The 21,576-nt window shown below is 39.3% G+C and overlaps 1 protein-coding gene across 10 annotated transcripts in view; it reads right to left on the bottom strand.

Moving 5' to 3' along the window:
- The window catches only part of GIGYF2 (GRB10 interacting GYF protein 2), a 146,710-nt gene that overhangs the window by 45,626 nt on the left and 79,508 nt on the right, over positions 1-21,576 (bottom strand). For 5 of the 10 annotated variants that reach the window (XM_045481735.1, XM_045481742.1, XM_045481734.1 and 2 more), the window contains 6 exons: positions 10,491-10,670; positions 6,652-6,869; positions 6,397-6,559; positions 6,120-6,308; positions 3,383-3,579; positions 2,236-2,395 (listed from right to left, as the gene is read on the bottom strand). In XM_045481735.1, the coding sequence (XP_045337691.1) occupies positions 2,236-2,395; positions 3,383-3,579; positions 6,120-6,308; positions 6,397-6,559; positions 6,652-6,869; positions 10,491-10,670 (1,107 nt within the window). Of the gene's footprint in view, positions 1-2,235; positions 2,396-3,382; positions 3,580-6,119; positions 6,309-6,396; positions 6,560-6,651; positions 6,870-8,989; positions 9,169-10,490; positions 10,671-21,442; positions 21,463-21,576 lie in introns of those variants that run through there. The other 5 variants (XM_045481739.1, XM_045481738.1, XM_045481743.1 and 2 more) reach the window with 4 other exon arrangements.

The following is a 21,576-nucleotide window of genomic DNA, read 5'->3' as shown; positions in this document are numbered from 1 at the left end:
CATACAATCTAGCAATTGCACTCCTGGACATTTATGTCTCAGAGGAATGAAGAGTTGTATTAACACAAAAGCCTATCCATAAATGTTTAACAGCTTTATTATAATAGCCAGAACCTGCAACAACCCAGACGCCCTTCATGGATAAAACGGTTAAACAACGATACATCTATATCATGGATGTACTACTCAGTAAATAAAAAGAAGAAATCTACTGATACATGCAACAACCTGTATGAATCTCCAGAGAATTGTGCTGAGTGAAAACAATTTTTTTTCCATTTGATGCAAATGGATTCCATTTCTGCAAAATTCTTGAAATGACAAAATACAGAAATCGGGAAAAGATTAGTGGCTGCCAAGTGTTAAGGAGCAGCAACAGGTGGAAAGGAAATGCATGTGGGCATCCAAGGGCAATAGGAAACGAAAATGTTCTGAATCTTGGGGCACCTGGGTGGCTCAGTCAGTTAGGCGTCCGACTCTGGCTCAGGGTCATGATCTAGAGGTTCATGGGTACAGGCCCCACATTGGGCTGTCTGCTGTCAGCACAGAGCCCGCTTCGAATCCTCTGACCGCCCCCTCCCCTCCCCGCCTCTCTCCTGCTTGCACGTGTGCATGCTCTCTCTCTCTCTCTCTCACTCTCTGAAAAATAAACATTAAAAAAAAAGAAAAAAGAAAATGTTCTAAAAACTGTCTCAAAGTCAATACATTGGCTGGATATGGTACTACAGTTTTGCATGAGATTACCACTCACGGCAATTGGGTAAAGAGTACATAAAATCTCTGTAGTATTTGTTACAACTGCATGTAAAGTTGCAATTATCTCAAGTATATTTAATTAAGGCACACATCTATATTTTATTTTTTAATTTTATTTGAGAGAGACAGGGAAAGAGAGAGGAAGAGAGACTCTTAAGCAGACTCCATGCTCAGTGCAAAGCCTGATGTGGGGTTCAATCACACAACCGTGGGATCATGACTTGAGCCAAAATCAAGAGTCGGATGCTCCACTGACTGAGCCACCGAGGCGCCGTTCCATATATGCTTTAATTAAAACACACAGCCCTTGGGGCGCCTGGGTGGCGCAGTCGGTTAAGCGTCCGACTTCAGCCAGGTCACGATCTCGCGGTCTGTGAGTTCGAGCCCCGTGTCGGGCTCTGGGCTGATGGCTCAGAGCCTGGAGCCTGTTTCCGATTCTGTGTCTCCCTCTCTCTCTGCCCCTCCCCCGTTCATGCTCTGTCTCTCTCTGTCCCAAAAATAAATAAACGTTGAAAAAAAAAATTAAAAAAAAAAAATAAATAAAAAATAAAACACACAGCCCTGAATTTGGAAGCACATTTTGTCTCTCCATTTGTAAGCCTTAAAACATCAAATAAACACTTTTGATTGCTTTACAAAAAAACAAAACAAAACGAAACATACACATACTTGTCCTGCTCCCAAGCACCTTCCATTCTATGGGGGTGTGAACAGGTCATGAACAAATCAGAACCAGGCAGTAATAGATGTTATGCAGACAATAGAGGTTAAGGGGACTTAGAGTGGAAAGGGAGTTAGTATGTCACAAAGAGATCACAGGGTGTACTTGGTAAAAGAGTATCATGAAACTGACACTAATATTAGTCAATCAATTTCAGGTTATAAACAAAGAATTCAAAAGCAGAAATGAATCAACAAATTTCTTTTACAACATTCTCTACCCATTCTAACTTACGCACCATACAAATCTTTTTTAAGGGATTAGCTTATAATATTGTACTATCCTTTCTCAGATAGTTCTTTACCATTTATGATATCAATTCCACTTGAGCAAAACATTCAGGTAAGGTCTTCTATGATTGCGATCACCTTTAATGGGAGGTAAACTGAAGTGCAGAGAAGGTAACTCTTACCTGCCCAATTAACCCGCTGGGAAGCCAGAACTAAGGGCGTCCTAAGCATTTTGTCTGCATCCCTATTATATTTACTATCACATTCCGCCTTGTATTCAAATGATTTTCACTGGACCTCCCTCCCCCCACCACTGAAATTGCAAAGTATTATGGAAGGAACCTTTAAATAAGTAAGTAAGTAAGTAAGTGTGTGTGTGTGTATGTACACACACACACACACACACACACACACACACACACAAAGAAAAACTGTAAAAATTGACTTTTTCCACTATTATGCAAATTAACATTAAATAATGACGATCTTATAGGAGATAATGGCTTCAAGTAGAATGGAACAAGCTACCTTGAATTTCTCCCTGAGGATCTTTGTAATACCACTTCTGCATTGCTTCGTGCATCAATGGAATTGAGACTCCCTTAGCTCTGTGCTCTTGCAGTTTTGATGCCAATCTCTCATCATCTAGTGCGCTATCTTGGAGATAAGCCACCATCTTCTCAGCTTGCTAATAGAAAAACAAAAAAAATGGATTGAGGAAACAAACGATCCCAAATTAATACTAGTACACTTAATAAAAATGCCTACCTTTTTTGAACGACTTGATCTGTAAAAGGTAGTACTGTGCAAGAAACACAGCAGGCAACCATTTAATTCTTCCATCAATATCATGAAAATATGTACTATCCCCACTTTATAGAGGGGGAAACTAAGGCTCAGAGAGGTCAAATCTTGCTCAGAGTCTCAAAATTATTAAGCAAAGCAAACTGAAATTAAAACACAAACTGGTAAGGATCAAAGCCCAGGCTTCTTCTAATCAACACATTAATAAGATTACTTTTAAAACCAGTAAGCCATTGGTCAATTCTGAAACATATAATCTAAACCTGTAAAAACATGGGTGTTAATACAACAAAGGCTCAATTAATACAATTACAAAAGTTTTACAAGTTTTACTAACACACTGCCCACTTTCTTTTTTTCTTCTAGCATTTCCTGCCACCAACCACCACCCCAGAGCAAAGGAAACAGATTCTTCTGTAGAAAGCAGGTCACCATTTACATCCAACAAAGGTATACTTAATCTCAGGGAAATCTAGAGATGTGAATACGATGTTAATATCCTGAGAGTTTAACTATTCCCAGTTACACTTTAGGTAAAAAATACAGAAGATGCTGTGCCCATCCACAGCTGCTTGTATTTGCCATTTTTGGCATTCCATTAATTTCCAAAAAGAAAAAAGAAAAGCAAACAGCCAAGGGCAACCTCAGAAGAGAAAAAATAACCTGACATAATGACTACTACATAGCAGAAACTTAAAAGCATGAAATGATTTGAAAGACAATTACTCATACAAATAAATACTAGATTTAAAACAACTTTTCCAGTACATAAAATCTAATGCACAAAAGTTCCATTTCTGAATATCTGTTCAATGCTTTTCAATTTTTATGGTGCTTTGAGAGGAGAAAAAAAGAATTACATGATTTTTACCTGCTCCAAATGTTTGAGGCCCTCTTCATCATCTGGTTCTGTGGACACACTGCCCATACCAGGAGCACCTACGACCGGCGTTTCAACTGGCCGCAGGGCAGGACGAGGACTGGGAACAGGAGGTGGAAGTATGAGAAGGGGAGAGGCTGCATCTGAAGGAATCTGGGACAGGGACTGCTGGACCTCAGAAACCGTTTCTAGAGGGGGAAAAAACACAGAAACATGAAAAACCTTTAAACTACGGAGGTTCTCATGAAGAATAACTAGCTCTCCATCAAGTTGGGCCACTCACTAAATGGGCTCAACAGAAAGGTGAATGTATCAAACACTGCAGCTTTTTTTTTTTTTTTTTTTTTTTTTTTGAGAGAGAGAGGGTGTGTGTGTGTGGGGGGGGGGGGGTGTGAGTGTGGGTGTGGGTGTGTGCGCATGCGTGCATGTATGAGCTAAGTAGGGGCAGAGAGAGAAAATGAGAATCCCAAGCAGGCTCCGCACTGTCCTCACAGAGCCCAACGCAGGTCAGGAGGCCTGAGATCAGGACCTGAGCCAGAATCAAGAGTTGGATGCTTAACCGACTGAGCCAACCAGGCACCCCTCACTGCAGCAACTTCTTACGGAGAAGTGTAGTATTTCTCCCTACGATGACAGCAGTTAACTCTACAGAATGACAAAATATAAGGATTAAAAGGTCCTCCTACAGTGCCTGCCTGTGTCACTACAGCATCTGCCCAACAGTGACACATCTACCTCTTGAAAACAAACAGAATCAGACCAATGTTATCTTTATAACGTGTCTCCAAATAGCAGACTGTTAACAAAGCACTGCAAATCTCCTCAAAAAATGTCATATCTCACCATCAAAACTTTGATTAAACGTATCAGCATTTCTCTTAAATAAGAACCTATTTCAGGTGATAATAAATGTAATGCAATACATTAGTTTTTAGGACAACAAAGAGCTCCTGGGAGTCTACATGTACAGTGCAGACGGTCTTCTCAATAAGAAAAGAGACCACAAAAGAGGTTCTGTTTTGGGTCCTGTTTCTAACCTCTCAGGATGCAGGCTCTTAAAATAAAAAGGGGGATGAAAGTAATTAGAGACAATTGCAGCTTCCCCTTTGGAACCTTATTGGTTCAATTACAGACAGCTTCTCCACATTCCCATTCCTCTCGGTCTTTCCTTTCTTTGCCAAACTCCTTAAAAGAACAGTCTATGCACTGCCACCCACACCTGCTACACTGTGACTTCCACTTCCACCCCTCCAACACAGCTGCTCTCCCAAAGAGAAGCAGTGGCTCAAAGTCCCCAAATCCAATGGCTTTACCTAGCTAGTCCTCATCTTCCGACCTCAGTAGCCTCTGACATTATCTACCCAAGCCTAAACTAAAACCTTCTCCATTCCTTCCTTTCTCTTCACTCTAGTCCACTCTTGTCTCTGAAGATTTTTCTCTGGCTACTCTTTACCTACCCTCTAAAAATGGGAATTTAGCCCTAGATGCCTGATACACATATCCTTTATCTCCCTCACAGATTATCAATCTAGAGTTTTCATCTTTAATGCACATCTATGAAGCTTTCTCAAAATACACACATCCGGACTCCATCCTAGGATCTCCTAGAGTAAGGTCCCAGGAATGTACATTCAAGAGAAAGAGCCACAAGTAATTTAGGGGCACATCGTAACTGAAAAATGACTACTACGTATCAAACAGGTCTCCAAATGGACAAGTCGCACAGTGCCTAACAGAGATTCAAACACTCGCTGAATTCACTCACTAAGCTTTGTCCTGGACATTTAACTCTGAAGAGAAATCTTTGGCTTAAGCCCTCAAAATATTAGTCTACTGAGTAAAAAAAATAATAAACAGATCTTTCTAATACTGTATTGCCATGTGAGGAATAGTGTCAATTGTTTAAGAAACTAGAGAAGATACCTAACATGGCTTGGGAACTTCAGATGGGAGAGAGTTTCAGGCACAGAGAACAGCACGTGCTAGGGCACACTTGAGGACCTAACAGGCTGTGAGGCTGGGGAACAGAGGAAGGAGACAGAAGTGGCACTCAAACTGTACAGAGGCAGGCAGATGCCAGGTTATGCAAGGTCTCACAGGCCACGGTAAAGTTGTGACTTTTTATGGAGACTCAATCCATTAACCCTTCAACATCAGGAATTACAATGTCAATTTTAAGTATGTACCAGGAGAAACATGGAAGTAAACATTAATACTACCCACTAAGGCATATGAGGCAAAGTAAAATCAAAACAGTAATACTGGAGAAGGAGATATGTTTTAAGCTTATTCACTAGCAAAGGTGGTAGGACCTCCACAGCTTCATCCATATTCTTGTTGGCCTCTTTTGAAACAACAGCATTTTAGTGTGCCTTCTGGACATACATCCTGCAGCCACTGGGAAGGTAGCTGTCTGATGTGAGAATCAAATTACTGTGGAGGATCCGAAACCCTGTCTGCTCCGCTGATAACCAAGGTGACCATGTCATAACCTTGTAGAAAGTGAGATTCCCGAGCTCCACCTTCGTTTCCTCTCTGTTTCGGTGAATTTTGGGAAGGACACGTACATGGGAAGCAGAGTTTGACTAAGTTTACTAGTGAAATAATCTGTTTCAGTAATTCACCACTAGAAGCAGCTCCAGGAGGCATAAACGGAAACCCATCTAATCAATGATCACTGGCCAGGGCAGAATCCTGTTTTAGCTTATCTACTCTCATAAATACATACCATCCCCTCTGCTGGGCACTTTGGTTGGCAGGCTATTTTCCGTCTGACTCTCCTCCTCAGCTTTTTCTGTTTGCTCAGTTTGGGGTTCCTCTTTCCTCTCAAACTGTGGTGCTTCCTGAGGCTGATGGTCTGAAGGAGTACCTGGTCTAGCAGATGATGATGAGGTCTGGGATGTTTCCTCACTAGCTTCTGTAACATAAAGTAATCTTAAATTAGCACCTTAGGAAGCTTTTGATCTGATGAAAAGAAGAAGGTACAAGACAAAAATGAGCCTTACCAACTCCTACTCTATCTGTCTTCTCTCCCTCTTTCCTATTTGTCTTATCAGGTTCTTTGGCTTCTTCATTATGGCTGCTCTCAGAATCGGAGCACTCCCCCCCTTCCTCTACAGGCCGGAAGTCCATCTCCTGCTCTTCTGGAATCGGCTCTTTCTGGACTTTCTGTGTCAAGAAAATAAAGCCGAAGGTCAACAGTACATTTGGCTTTGGTGGAAGGTTGGTGTGTGTCATGACATTTAAAACAGATTTCCTACCTTCAGAGAGAGGAACGCTCCGGAGGAGTCAAATGTGCCCATCTCTTCTTCAGCATCCTCTAGGCACCATTCGGGCAAGCTGTCCCGGTCATCGTCCATGCTTCCACTGCCAGAGCGCACCCTTCGGTAACCCCGTTCATCATCCCGATCTCGAAAATCAAACTCAAACCTTCGCCGTCGTTCCATGTGTTCACGCCAGCCTGCAGAACGAGGGCCATCTGGGATGAGGAGGATACAGACCTTAGAAAACTTTCATGACAGTATTTGAAAAAGAAAATCATGAATAGGAAATAAAGGAGAAAACTATGATTAACTGTGAAATCAAATGGATCAATCAACTAAAGAGAAAATTAGGCAAATTAAATCAAGTTAAGAGCTTAGCATACAAATGATACCACTAAGTGACAATAGTGGTTATCTTCAATAAGTACTGAGCCACACAACATACTCTACAGTTTTGAAAGATAAATTTGAAACAAATTACTTTTAAAGGACACTTTACTCAAAGTATACATTTTGGATAAGCTTTGGCTATGTGACCCAAACTTCAGTTAGCCATTCACAGGGCACACTCCTAGCCCAGATCTGTTACACTGACCATGTGACCATAACTGAAGTTCCTGCCTTCCCTTTGGCAGGTCTTACACCTTTTCCTTCTTCTCATAAAAATACCATTCTTTATTATGGATACGACCAACCCCCTGTGTCAATTCCTAATATCAAACTCATCATGCCAACTTGCTAGTGACAAGATTCCAGTTGGAATTCTGATTCCCAACAAAAAGTCATGGAATTACAGCATTGACAGATGTCAAAGATTTTATATAGCCCACTATCCTAATTTTATAGTTTAAGAAACAAAAATTCTGACAGAAGTAACTTGCATAACGGCAAAGCAGAACTAGAATCGAATTCTGCATCCAATACTGCTTTTTCCACAACAGCATGCTTACTTTCCTTTTCCTTTATTCTCAACTCTTAACTCTCCCCAGGGAGTTTTTATTTCTGTATAATACCCCCAGGGACATTCCTAAATCCACCCTAGCATACTGTTTATTACATCTACTTTCCAACAGAAAAAGACTTCCTAAGAATAAAAGATGTCAGTTAACGTATTAAACACACACACACACACACACACACACACACACACACACACAAAGGGGAAATCTTGTTAATATCTGACAAACCTGAGTCTAAGAAAGCCTTCAAAAGAGAGACAAGTTTTAACCTATTAAAATTTTCTATCTTTTTGAATGCTTTCTCTGTGGGAGATACAGAAAAGAAAGGAGCCAAAGTCAAACGTTCTTACTACTGAGGCTCAATTTGCTAAAACTAGCAGTCTAAAATTCAAACTGAAAATAAGAAGGCAAACATCAGCCCAATAGATGTAGCTACTTGTAAGTCACTCACAAAAAAGATAAGAAACATTATTCCCACACTCCTTTATTTACAACAACTATTGCCTTCTATGAAAACTAAGGAGCTTTATATCCAGTTTGCTTATATGCAAACCTAGAATCATTACTCAAAAGAAGTATTCATGATCCAGTGCTGAATTCCTGAGAACTCTCTCTACTACTATCATTTCTAAACCGTCTGTTAAGTATGCACCATGATAGGAATCTATCCTTCTAGGCATCTGGCTCATGTTTTCCTCTTACTGAGTTTCTTAAGTTCACTTCCCAGAGTGGATGCTTAGCTGTCCCTACCTTAATAGTTGCATCTCCATACGTATCCAATTTTGAGCCCTACTTAAACCAAACATAGCAGATAAGGCACATCTATAGCTTATTAAGACTGATCACTGCTTTTTAAGGCTTTCCAACATACGTCTGCTACAATTTTTATAATATAAAAAAATCAGTCAAAACCATTATATTTAAACTTTGAATCAAATCATAAAAGAATAAAGTATAATCTAAGAAATGTTAACAGTAATTTATACAACTGATATAATCAGACTTAACTTTTAATATGCTTGGTTGAAAAAGCAGATAGTGTCCTTTTTAAAAAATGCTATTTCCACTGATTTTTCAGCCCCATGTATCGTTATATACCCCAAACTGTCTTTCAAAAATATACCAATATAAAATTTGGGGAAATTGTTAACTTAATGACAAATAAATTGGACGTGAAAATCACGTATCAGGGAGAAAGGCTTAAGAAAAAGACAACATATAGCCAAAATCGAAGTTGCTGGGGTGTGGGGTGAAAAGGGTCAGTGGTAGAATATACACTAAAATTTTACTTCATCTCCTTTATTAAAGGGATTCTATTAAGAATCAACATCAGATGTTTGGGCTCACAAACACTGTTGATCTTCCAAAACATTCACCTTGTTTGTTTTTGATCAGCTGGAATTTTTCTTCTCGCTCAGTCCAGATCCTGTCCATTCTTTCACTGAATGCTTGTTGGGAACATAGTCTACAAATCCTTTTGCTTACAGGCAAGCTCAGCACAAAATGCTGTGATGCCTTGAAGAGAACTACAACATTTGGTTGCCCAGCACACAGACTGATGAGAACTGCCCAGTTAACTGTGATGTAAACAATGCCTACTAATGACAGAAAACTCACCCATGAGGCAGCCATGAGGAGTTGTGATGAAAGCATCAAAACTCTATCCAAAGATCAACTTCATTCTGTTTCTACCTATCTACAAGTACATAAAGCACTCTGAATGTTTGTTATAATGTTTACTCAGACCGAGACTAGTGACTTTGCTAATAATTTGATTTTAAAATGTAAATGCAACCAGTTTACTTATGATTTCTTCTATGAAAAGTAAGCTTCTTTGGCATATGGTTGACAGCTAAAATAATGTTACGCACATGAAATTCAGAAGGCAAATATACACTCTGTAAGCTTCAGTTCTGCATGACCCCACGATTCAAACTACAGTGGCATCTGATTATCATGAGGCATGGAATCAGCACTTTGGTAGGGGATGAACTTTGACACAAAGCACCAGTGTCTTCAATTACCAGCATATCTAATGTCAGGGAAGAACAGTTTGAAGCATTCTTAAGAGTCAAACAGAAGAACTTACAAAACCACTAATCACTACTCTTCTCTCTCCTTTTTCTAAAGTTAGAAGGACAAAAGAATGAACTTGTGATTACGTTTTTGACCTGGGTTTAAAGTTTATTCTTCAAATAAGCTTAAATCACATTTTCAGGACAAAAAACAATTTGAAAGAATAAATCCTTTATTATGCAGGAAAAATACCCATTTTAGTAGGAGCACATATTCCTTAGTGAGCATATAATTATACATTTGTAAGTTTTAAAGCAATGCTGAAAAAGATAGATTTAGCATTAGACAAAACCAAATGAAACCCTCTTACATTTTTGCAGTTAAGGGTAGGTGCTTCCCATTAACACTATTTGCTCCAGAAAAATAAAGATGATTTTCATCAAATGAATAGATGTGGGGAACTTTCATGTTGAAAATCTTTTGTCGGGGCACCTGGGTGGCCCAGTCAGTTAAGCGTCCGACTCCGGCTCAGGTCATGGTCTCATGTTCCATGAGTTCGAGCCCCATGTTGGGCTCTGTGCTGACAGCTCAGAGATTGGAGCCCGCTTCCGATTCTGTGTCTCCCTCTCTCTCTGACCCTCCCCTGCTCACGCTCTGTCTCTCCCACTCTTAAAAATAAATAAACATAAAAAAATTAAAGAAAAGAAAGAAAGAAACTGTTTTGTAGTAATAAGCCTGAGTACAATGACATAAAGTAATTGGCGCCTCTTTACCAGCTTACCTTTCCTGCTTAATCTGTAAAAATGTCCTTATCAAATACTCACTTATTTTGGTCCCTGTGCCCTCACTCAGATCTCTTACCAGGACTGTGCGGCCGCCACCTCTCTCCATCCCTTCTTGATCCAGCTAGTCGCCAACCTCCATCTTCATCTTCTCCATTTTGTTCCTCTCTAAAAATGCGCCAATTTTCACTTTCTGATCGTATGAATTCATGCTTTCTTCCCACTGATGTTGGTCCACCTTCCTCAAAATTTGGTCTCCCTGTAATGAAAATAAGTAACCATGTGCCTTGGCCACTGAGGATTCTGAAAAGAGACTGGACTGCCCAAATCAAGCTTTTGTGCAAATGTGTCAATTTCAACATTCAGGCAGTATAAATGAAATAATTGCAGGTATATGCATAGATTACTAGATACATTTCTTAAAGTTTAATGTTCACAGACTGGGCAATTATTTTTCAGATAATACGTGCATTAAAAAAAAAAAAAAAGGGTATGCAATGAAAAGTGAATCAACCTACCTCACCCAGCACGTACTACTTTTTTTTAAGTCATATAAGATTTTCAATTATATGACATATCTTAATTTAATTTAACTTCTACTGGCGATTCTGCCTAAATAGGGTATCTGTGAAATTCAACTTGTCTTTTATCCTAAAACACACTGTAAACTCAAAGGTAGAGAGTGTGAACTAAAATTTTTCATTCACTCTAACATCTATTACATTATAGACAGACAAATTGCTTTTGAAAAGAATTCAAAGCTAAGCTATGTGTAACCTAATGCAAATTAAGAGTCTATTGATGATGAAAGAGAGACTGGTATACACCAAGCAAACAAAACTGGTATTTTCAAAGGACAAGACAAATCCAAACTGTGCAAATTCTTTAGTCACCACCCTACATGTTCTAACACAATTCGTAACAGATGATATAAAATCTTACATTACATTAGTTGAAAATCCAGAACATACACTGATCTCTTCCATTTGTAACAATTAAAGTTACATATACTTCAGTGACAGCCTCAATTCTTTTCACTAAACCACAGTGAAAGTGAAAGAATGTTGTACAGTTCCATCTGAAAATGAGGGAATTCTAATGTTTTGTCATTCTTTTATATGCCATTTCATATGTAGTCAGATTCAATATCCTGTCTGCCCAAACAGCTATTAGGTTGTTACTAGCTTATTATTCTCTTGAAAGATAAAATACCTGGAAACGGGGGGAAGGGGGGGTGCAAGAATTTGCTGGGCAGAATACTATCTGCTTTCTTATGCAGGCAGCCTCTAAGACAGCCCCCAACAAGCCCTGCCTTCTGGCTTTTGTGTAATCCCCTCACCCGAAGCGTGGGCTTCACTTACTGACTTGCTCCCAACAAAGAGAATACAGCACAAAGTGATAAGATGTCATTGCCAACAAATATTAAGTCACAAGCAACTGTGAATTCCCCCTGGGATGCTCTCTCTGAGGCAATCCAGCTGCCATGCTCACACGGCAAAGAACTGAGGCTTGCCAACAGCCACATGAGTGCGCTCGAAAATGGATCCAACCCCAGTCAAGCCTTCAGATGACTGCAGCCCCGGCTAACACCTTGATAGCAGCCTTACAGCCTCATGAAAGACTCGGGTCAAAGCCATCCAGCTATGCTGCTCCTTCCTGAACCACAGAAACTAACATAATAAATGTTTGCCGCCACTAAGTCTTGAGGTAATTTTGTTACACAGCCACAGATAATAAAAACACTCATTTTTAAGTGTTTTTACACACCACTGTTTGAACAGCATGGACAGGATTCAAATATTGATCTTCTGACACATTCAACAAATACTTCTTACACATTAAGTGCCAAGTTTTATGAATTCATGTACAGATATCCCATGTCTGCCCTTAGGTTAGAAGGCCTTCCAGGTTCTCTTGCTCAGAAGAAGAGGGGCAACCCATTTTACAGAGTACCACATCTGCTGACATAAGTTGATGAAAAATGTAGCTACACTCAAAAAAAGAAACCTAAAGAAATCCCTAACACATAAAAAGAGACAGATAAGAGACACATATAGATACATGATGGGAAATGGCCTTCAACCCACGTAAACAGTCAGTCACAAGCAATATGTGCCAGGTACCATGCAATAATTTGGGAATACAGCAGTAATCACATGATGGATGAGCCACACAAACACTATGTTTCACCTACTTTTACACTAAGCCTTTGAAAAAGTAATGAATGTACCAAAGTAAGCAAAGAGCATGAATGGTAAAATGTTTAACTCATCAAAAACTGGTCACTAATTCTTTCTAACAGATGATACACTGCAAAAAAAGAAAATTAAAAATAAAAATACTAGTAATCCCTCAATCTGAGAAACAGAACTCTATCCGTAGTTAGCTTTTACATAACTTTGTATTTTTATATAGCTGTAATCAGTACACCCACTATTTTATAATCTACTCTTCATGTATAGCAAATATTTCTCTGTGATTCTACATTGTCCTAACAATACAAGTGGGTATATATATACACTAGGTATACCTTGCTGCTACTGCATAATCTACTACACTTGACATTTACTTTATCATCAATTTTTTGTGAACTATAGATAAAGTAAGAAATATCTGCTTTTCTGAACTAGGTCTTCTGAAAAAAAACCCTCAAAAGAGTGAAATTACTAGCGAAATGACAGACTTCATCCACTGACACGACTGTATCCCCCTCAAAAAAAAGGGTCAAATCACCACACCATTTTACATTATGGACACTAAGTGCAGCTACCCTTTTAAAACCTTTACTACTTTAACAGTTATAAAAATGGTATACTAATGTGGCTCAAAGATGAATTTTTCATATCGAAGATTTTTCATATTGTTTACTAATCTTACGTCCCTTTATGTTAATTATTTGCATTTTTATTCTAAATTAACAGCTTCTTCACCTTTGTAACTGTGAAGTCCTATATATATTTTTCATATTAGTACCTAGGAATAAGAAAAATATAAAAAACAGGACAGGACAAGGCACCTTTCTGGCTCAGTTGGTAGAGTGTGTGACTCTTGATCTCGGGGTTCTAAGTTTGAGCCCCACGTTGGATGCAGGGATTACTCAAAAATAAAATCTTAAGAGGTGCCTGGGTGGCTCAGTCAGTTGAGCATCCGACTCCGGATTTTGGCTTGTCATGATCCCAGGGTCATGGGAATCAGCCCCACAAAAGCCTCCTCACTGAGCCTGAAGCCTGCTTGGGTTTCTCTCTCTCCCTCTGCCCCTCTCCCCTGTTCTCTCTCTCTCTCTAAAGTAAAAGAAATAATAATTATAAAAATTTTTAAATAAGATATAATCTTTTAAAAAATGGACAGGGTAGGGGCGCCTGGGTGGCGCAGTCGGTTAAGCGTCCGACTTCAGCCAGGTCACAATCTCGCGGTCCGTGAGTTCGAGCCCCACGTCAGGCTCTGGACTGATGGCTCAGAGCCTGGAGCCTGTTTCCGATTCTGTGTCTCCCTCTCTCTCTGCCCCTCCCCCATTCATGCTCTGTCTCTCTCTGTCCCAAAAATAAATAAAAAATGTTGAAAAAAAACAAAACAAAAAAAAATGGACAGGGTAAAAATAGGGAAAATACAGGAAGAAAAAAATCTGGCTTTTCTACTTACTGAAAATTATGTCGTAATTTTCAACCTCATAAAGTTTGAATAACTATGCTACTCCTTGTTCCAAAAGAGGATTTGAGACAGATATTCTGAAGATACAGAAAAGCACAGTCCTGAAGAAAGAATAAAGATCTTGTAGTCCCTACACTTGATTTTAAATTTTGGCCCCAATTCTGATCTATATACAGACAGGAAGCAAGGGAAGGGAAGGAAGAGGGAAGGGAAGGGAAGGAAAGGAAGAGGGAAGGGAGAGGGAAGGGAGAGGGAGAGGGGAGGGAGAGGGAGAGGGAGAGGGAGAGGGAGGGGGAGGGGGAGGGGGAGGGGGAGGGAAGGGGGGGAGGGGAGGGGAGGGGAGGGAAGACCATTCCCAATTTGATAGAGGGAGGGTGTGTGTGTGTGTGTGTGTGTGTGTGTGTGTGTGTGTGTGTGTTATGTAAAGCTGCCTGAATTTACAGCCACACTGGCCCATTCTAGGTTAAAAATTCTGTAACAATGGGGTTCAAATTTTGTTACTGGGTGTTTGTTTCCAGAAAACAATTCCTAAAAACTGCAATATACTTTCTGACGTCAAATACTACATAATTAATAACTGCAGTGAACCAAGGAAAGCCAGAATAATGTAATTTTGACATGTCACATACCCCACATGCAAGTGCAAGGTAGGTGGAGCTCTGCCTTCGGGAGTTGTCATTTTCACAAGAGAAGGGTGAAACAAATTCAAGAACTTTTAAGTGGACTTCACTCCTCCCCTCCCCATCCCTTTGTGAAAACTTATTACTGAAGTATATAACATTCTTGCCAAAAAGTCCATAAATCACCAATGTACAATTCAAGAGTTTCCATAAAGCAAATATATCCACATAAAAGATTTTATTTTTTTATTTTTGAGAAAGAGAGAGAGTGTGCGCGCGAGTGTGCAGGAGGGGCAGAGAGAGAGGGAGACAGAGAATCTGAATCTGGCCCTGTGCTGACAGTAGTCACTCAGCCCAATGCGGGGCTCAAACTCAGCAACCGCGAGATCATGGCCTGAGCCGAAGTCACATCCTTAACCAACTGAGCCACCCAGACACCCCACATAACTAAGGTTTAAAAAAAGAAAATATCAGGAGCTCTCAAAAGTCTTTATGTCCCACCAGTCAACCCTTCCCAAGGTAAGCACTATTTCCGATTCTTCTCTCTAAAGACTAGTTTTGCCGATTTTCAACTTTTTTATACAAATGGCTACACATGGAAGATTCATCCACATTAATACAAAGAACAGTTGCTTGTTCTTTTGCACCGCTGTATATGATCTCACTGTAAGGACAGACCGCAATATATATTATTCTGCTGCTGATTTAGGTTGTTTCTAGTTTTTTGCTATTATGAACTGTGCTGCTATGAACATTCTTGAATATGAAGTTTGGGGAACATATGTTTGCATTTCTGTTGGTATATACCAATTAGTGAAATAAGGTATATTCAACTTTAGTAGTACCAAATATTTTTCCAGGGAAATAGCACTACTTTACCATTTTTTACCTGTTTGTCTTACTCAAACCTCTAGCAAACATTAACGTGACTGCCTCCTGTATGGACAAATACAATTAAAGATGTAGTATCAGGGGCGCCTGGGTGGCGCAGTCGGTTAAGCGTCCGACTTCAGCCAGGTCACGATCTCGCGGTCGGTGAGTTCGAGCCCCGCGTCAGGCTCTGGGCTGATGGCTCAGAGCCTGGAGCCTGTTTCTGATTCTGTGTCTCCCTCTCTCTCTGCCCCTCCCCCGTTCATGCTCTGTCTCTCTCTGTCCCAAAAATAAATACACGTTGAAAAAAAAAAAAATTAAAAAAAAAAAAAAGATGTAGTATCAAAAATAAAGAAGAGACTTAGACACAGCACCTACTCGCCAGGTCCATAGCCCAGGGACACACATGTCCTGATTATTATAGTTGAAACACTGCATCTAATCCTTGTAATAACAAGAGTTAAGTTAAACATCATCATCTCTATTGTTCTTATGTGGAACGAGATACCTATAGGGGGTTTCCCAAGGTCACATAGCTGAGTGGTGCCCAAATTAGGAATAAAACATAGGTTGGGAATGCAAGCTGGTGCAGCCACTCGGGAAAACAGGATGGAGCTTCCTCAAAAAACCAAAACTAGAACTACCCTACGACCCAGCAACTGCACTACTAGGCGTTTATCCGAAGGATACAGGTGTGCTGTTTCAAAGGGACACATGCACCCCAATGTTTATAGCAGCACTATCAACAATAGCCAAAGTATGGAAAGAGCCCAAATGTCCATCGATGGATGAATGGATAAAGAAGGTGTGGTATAAATAAACGATGGAGTATTACTCGGCAATCAAAAAGAATGAAATCTTGCCATTTGCAACTATGTGGATGGAACTGGAGAGTATTATGCTAAGTGAAATTAGTCAGTCAGAGAAAGACAAAAATCATATGACTTCACTCATATGAGGATTTTAAGACATAAAACAGATGAACATGAGGGAAGGGAAGCAAAAATAATATAAAAATTGGAAGGGGGACAAAACAGAAGAGACTCATAAAAATGGAGAACAAACTGAGGGGTTACTGGAGGGGGATGGGCTAAATGGGTCAGGGGCACTAAGGAATCTACTCCTGAAATCATTGTTGCACTATATGCTAACTAATACGGATGTAAATTTTAAAAAATAAGATAAAATAAAAAAAGAAAAGAAAAGAAAGAAAACATAGGTTTACTCACTTATGTGAGTAAGTCATAGGTTTAATCCTGGGTTTACACACAAACTTAACCCATTGGAAGGAGCAAAAAATTCCAGAAAAACTAACACAGAAAGTGGAAGCTCTGGGATCAAAGTCTAACAAACTCTAAAAGGGCAACAGACATACCATGCATGGTACAGCTTGGAGACAAAGACTACCAACATCTCTAAAAAGGGAAGATGGAACTAAATGTGTTAATCTTCTAGCAGAAATGATGTCAAAATGTATACCCTTGAAAAAATGTTACGACCAGTTTCTTCAATATAAATATTTTACTCTAAAAATTATTTTGAAGAGAAAAAAAATGACTTCAAGCACCATCCAATAAACACACATTTCCAGAGCACCTGGCTGGCGCCCTTGATGGAGGAGATTGTGAGCTCAACCCCAATGTTGGGTATGGAGTTTACTTAAAATCTAGGGGCGCCTGGGTGGCTCAGTTGGTTAAACGACTGACTTCAGCTCAGGTCATGATCTCCCAGTTTGTGAGTTCAAGCCCCGCATCGGGCTCTGTGCTGATATCTCAGAGCCTGGAGCCTACTTCAGATTCTGTGTCTCCCTCTCTCTTGCCCCTCCCTCCCCTGCTCATGCTCTATGTCTCTCTGTCCCTCGATAATAAATAAATGTTAAAGAAAAAAATTTAAAGAAAAATAAAATAAAATCTAAAAATAAATTGTATATATAATGCACACACTATTCCAATTACTACTAATACAACTAATAATTATACTGCATGCAAGAACTGCTCTAAAACATTAAAATAATTAATCCTTTACAACCTAAATGATTACAGATTTGTACCTGTGTAGATTTGGGTGGGGAGTGAAAGTATTAAAGGGAATGTCATCTCTATAGTTTGTTTTAAAAAACACATACATTTGTATATTACTGATATAATTTAAAATAAAAGCTAAATATTAAAAGTCATCCCTGGGCAATTTAAAGGATGATATCTAAAGTTCTTTTCATGTCCACAAATTCCAGAATCCCACAGTGGCCAGTGAGGACACCCACAAGACCCTCCCTAGCATTTCAAACCAAAGACTTCCTCCTTCCATTAACATCAGCATCGCAATAAAGCTGAGTAACCACATATTTTGACTTCATCTTAAAATCTTAACAGATTAACTTATAAACAAGACTTAGAAGTAAATGTAATTGAATAATTTATAAATTTAATGCCTGACTCAAATATTCCTAACCTATAGTTAATACATGAACGTGGCAGCTATGAATCCCTGAATTAGAAGGAAAAGGGTCTAGGTTTTTTTTTGTTTTTTTTTTTAAACGTTTATTTACTTTTGAGACAGAGAGAGAGCATGAATGGGGGAGGGTCAGAGAGAGCGAGGGAGACACAGAATCTGAAACAGGCCCCAGGCTCTGAGCTGTCAGCACAGAGCCCGACGCGGGGCTCGAACTCACAAACCGCGAGATCATGACCTGAGCCGAAGTCGGACGCTTAACCCACTGAGCCACCCAGGCGCCTCAGGGTCTAGGTTTTTGTAAGAGTCTTAAAGGTATCTATGACCTCCAAAAGATAAAGAAACACAAATTTAAAATGTATTTCCTTCTAGTCAATGTAGCAAACATGACTGTTTCACGACCAAACTATACTACCTTTATAATATTTCACGACCAAACTATACTACCTTTGTAATACATGTTATGTTGTTATGTTCTTATATCAACAGTAACTGGAGATGTATAAAAGGTGCTAAAATGCAAATGTACGACATATATAAACATTTTCTCAATGGCAGTTAATACTTGGTTGTTTCTGACTTAATGTATTAAGTCTAGATAGGACTCTTCTAAGAATAAAATTAAATTAAAATGTAATATTGGTTTTAGTCTGGTCTAATTGAGTAGACTTCCTAAGGAGAAGGAGCAGTAAAAGGGCACCTGTGTGCATGTTTGACTCACAGCCAAAAATGGTGTTTATGGAAAACTTCAGATGGAGCAAAGAGGCACTCAGCCAATAAAATCTACAGCTGTGAGACTTGGAACTTACAAGTGCCCAAACTCCAAAAGCAAAAATGGAATTATGGGACAGACTTTGAAGCTTGTTTATGTGCAAATTTTTCTAGTAAGAAACTTTGTATTCCTCTATTCAGATATATATTCTCTGATCAACACTAAAAATATTTTCTGATACCAGAGAAAATAGTGAAAGGAAATTCCATCCAAGTGTTGATATTTACTTTTTCCCCCCACAATTAATTGTAAACAAACTCAAGATGGCTGGATGGAGAAGTTTAAATCTCCTATCCAGAGATTTCTAACTTTCTCCCATCCTAACCCCTAAGGGATAACAATCTGCTCCACTCATTAACACTGGTCCTTAAAACACAGCAGTTCCTGGCGAGAAGAGAGACTAGAGGGGCTGCAGCATATCAAAATCTCTTTGAAAAAGTACCTCTTGTGATTTGAATATGCCCCGTATCCCTACATCCTTCATGCTCAGTTGTCTGCTGGTATACACCCAGACACTGCCTCAAATCTCTGGGGAAGACGACGATCAGTAGATGGGCTTGAATGTACAACTGGAAAGGGATGAGGCATCTTCTGAAGAAAGTATACTATGTACGAAAGAACCTAAGAGACTAGGGCTAACATTTTAAAGTTCAGAGATTATCCATGTACACACATAGGCAGGACACTACATTTCGACTAAAGCTTTTGTTATTCCCAAGTACAAGTTGGTACAATTATGGACTGTATACTGGATTACTTTAGTCAGAAAGAAAATCAAACACCTTTAGGGACAGAGAACTGAATTTAATAAAGAATAACAGGGGCGTTCAGATGGCTCAGTCGGGTAAGCATCCAACTTCAGCTCGGGTCATGATCTTATGGCTCACGGTTTCAAGCCCCACATCGGGCTCTGTGCTGACAGCTGAGACCCTGGAGCCTGCATCAGATTCTGTGTGTCTCCCTCTCTCTCTGCCCCTCCCTGCTTGTGCTCTGTGTCTCAAAAATAAACATTAAAAAAAAAAGAAGAAGAAGAATGTATCTGTTCTTGGCGCCTTGCTTAATCATTATAATTTTTCATTAAAAAATAAATCAATGAATAGATATCTAGCATTTACGTTTATTCATAGAAGAGATGTTTCAGAGCCATCTCCAACTGAAATCAGTAATTCTGTTTAGATGGAAGGCCTGTGTATTTTGGGGTAAAGTTGACATACCATCCATGCAGTATCAGTTTCATCTCAGTTGACCTGGCAACCTCAGCCACAAATGAATTGAACTGCTCAGGACATTATAATGGGAGTACTGTGCTTCTGAGTGGACACTCCAAAGCTGGTCTACAATATCCATACAATTAGCAATCATGGTCTATAGACCACAGCAAGACTTTCAAATTGTAGAAATTCAGAAAGCAGAATACTTTTTCACTTGAGATATTTTGCCAAATCATTTTTGCCTTAATAGATTCTGAAACAGTATATTATGGAAAGAGGCTTCTAAGTTTGGTTAAAATCCTTCACCATAATGTTTACTATAATGTGGAGGCAAGACATATGGCAGATACACTCCAGCACTTTCTGAAAGGCATTGTTACATTATATTTGCTCTGGCTTTTTCTCCCCCAATCAGTCAACTGTCAACAGATATAAAAAATAATTCCCACCAGTGTGTGCAGGGAACAAGCATCACATCACAAGCCCCTACTTTATGTTTTTACCTTCTCTAGTTCTAAAGGTCAAAGTTTCCAATGCTGTGTCTGAACTTGTATTGAGATGTTTGGCATTACTAAAACAAAGAAGGAATTAATACTTTTTTTTTAATTGTGGGGGGAGGGGAAGGAATCTACAAAGGCGGATTTCACCTTCTAAGTAGCATTATATTGGTCTACATTAATAATTTTCCCAGCAGGCCTTCCATGATTTTACTTTGAACAATCACAGCCTTTGTTTCTCAGATCCTCTTACATGTGACATTTGATCAAAGTTTTCAAATCAGCAGCTAACAGAGGTGGAGAAAAGTACTGCTCAGTAAAGGCATTACACAAAGCCACCCTACAGCTCTTTCAAGGTTGCTACAAATTAGATCACAGACATTTTCTACCTAAACATTATTTAGACAATTAAGTTAAATTTTCTGTACCCTGAATGCTACATTTTACCGAACATTACTATATGCTTCTCAGGAAATCATCCCCTAAACATTACTAAAACATGCCTTAAGAAAATTCTTCAGCTCCTTCTCATAGGTGTGTTTTTTAAAGATAAGTGCCAGGTACCAAACAATGAAGTTTATTCTTATTCAAGATCTCTACACACAGCCTTAAAAAAATGAGGGGGGGGGGGGGGGAGCCTGCCTCCTTGCCCCTCCACCCCCCACCCCAAATTCAGGTAACTAAATTACCTATATTACCCAGTTCTAGAATTAGTGGTAGCCATTCTAGTGAGATGGAATATGCAAAGAAAACTAATAAGATCAATCCATTAATTCATGCCTAAAATTCCTTATCCAAGGAAATCTTCCCCAAAGAAATGGAGGGAAAAAAAAGAATAGTAAAGGAAGTATCTCACACTTCAACATGCTATATAAGGAAAGACGGCTGAAAGGAAACCTTGCAGGGAATTTTATCCCTTTGAACTTTCAAATAAACTCTTAAGTAAGATTATGCAAACTTACTAAAGACCGGTCCTGATTAGAGGGAAAAAATGCACCCCTTCTCCAAGTCAGTTCTGGAGGCTTTCTCCAGAATTGTTAAGGTTTGTGTTGGGTAAAGAAAGACCTCCTAACAAACCAGCATTCTTTTCCACATG

This window comes from Leopardus geoffroyi, chromosome C1 (genome assembly GCF_018350155.1).
Source record: "Leopardus geoffroyi isolate Oge1 chromosome C1, O.geoffroyi_Oge1_pat1.0, whole genome shotgun sequence".
Lineage (NCBI taxonomy): Eukaryota > Metazoa > Chordata > Mammalia > Carnivora > Felidae > Leopardus > Leopardus geoffroyi.
The sequence above is the reverse complement of the archived record's forward strand: the minus strand, read 5'-3'. Positions and strand labels throughout refer to the sequence as shown.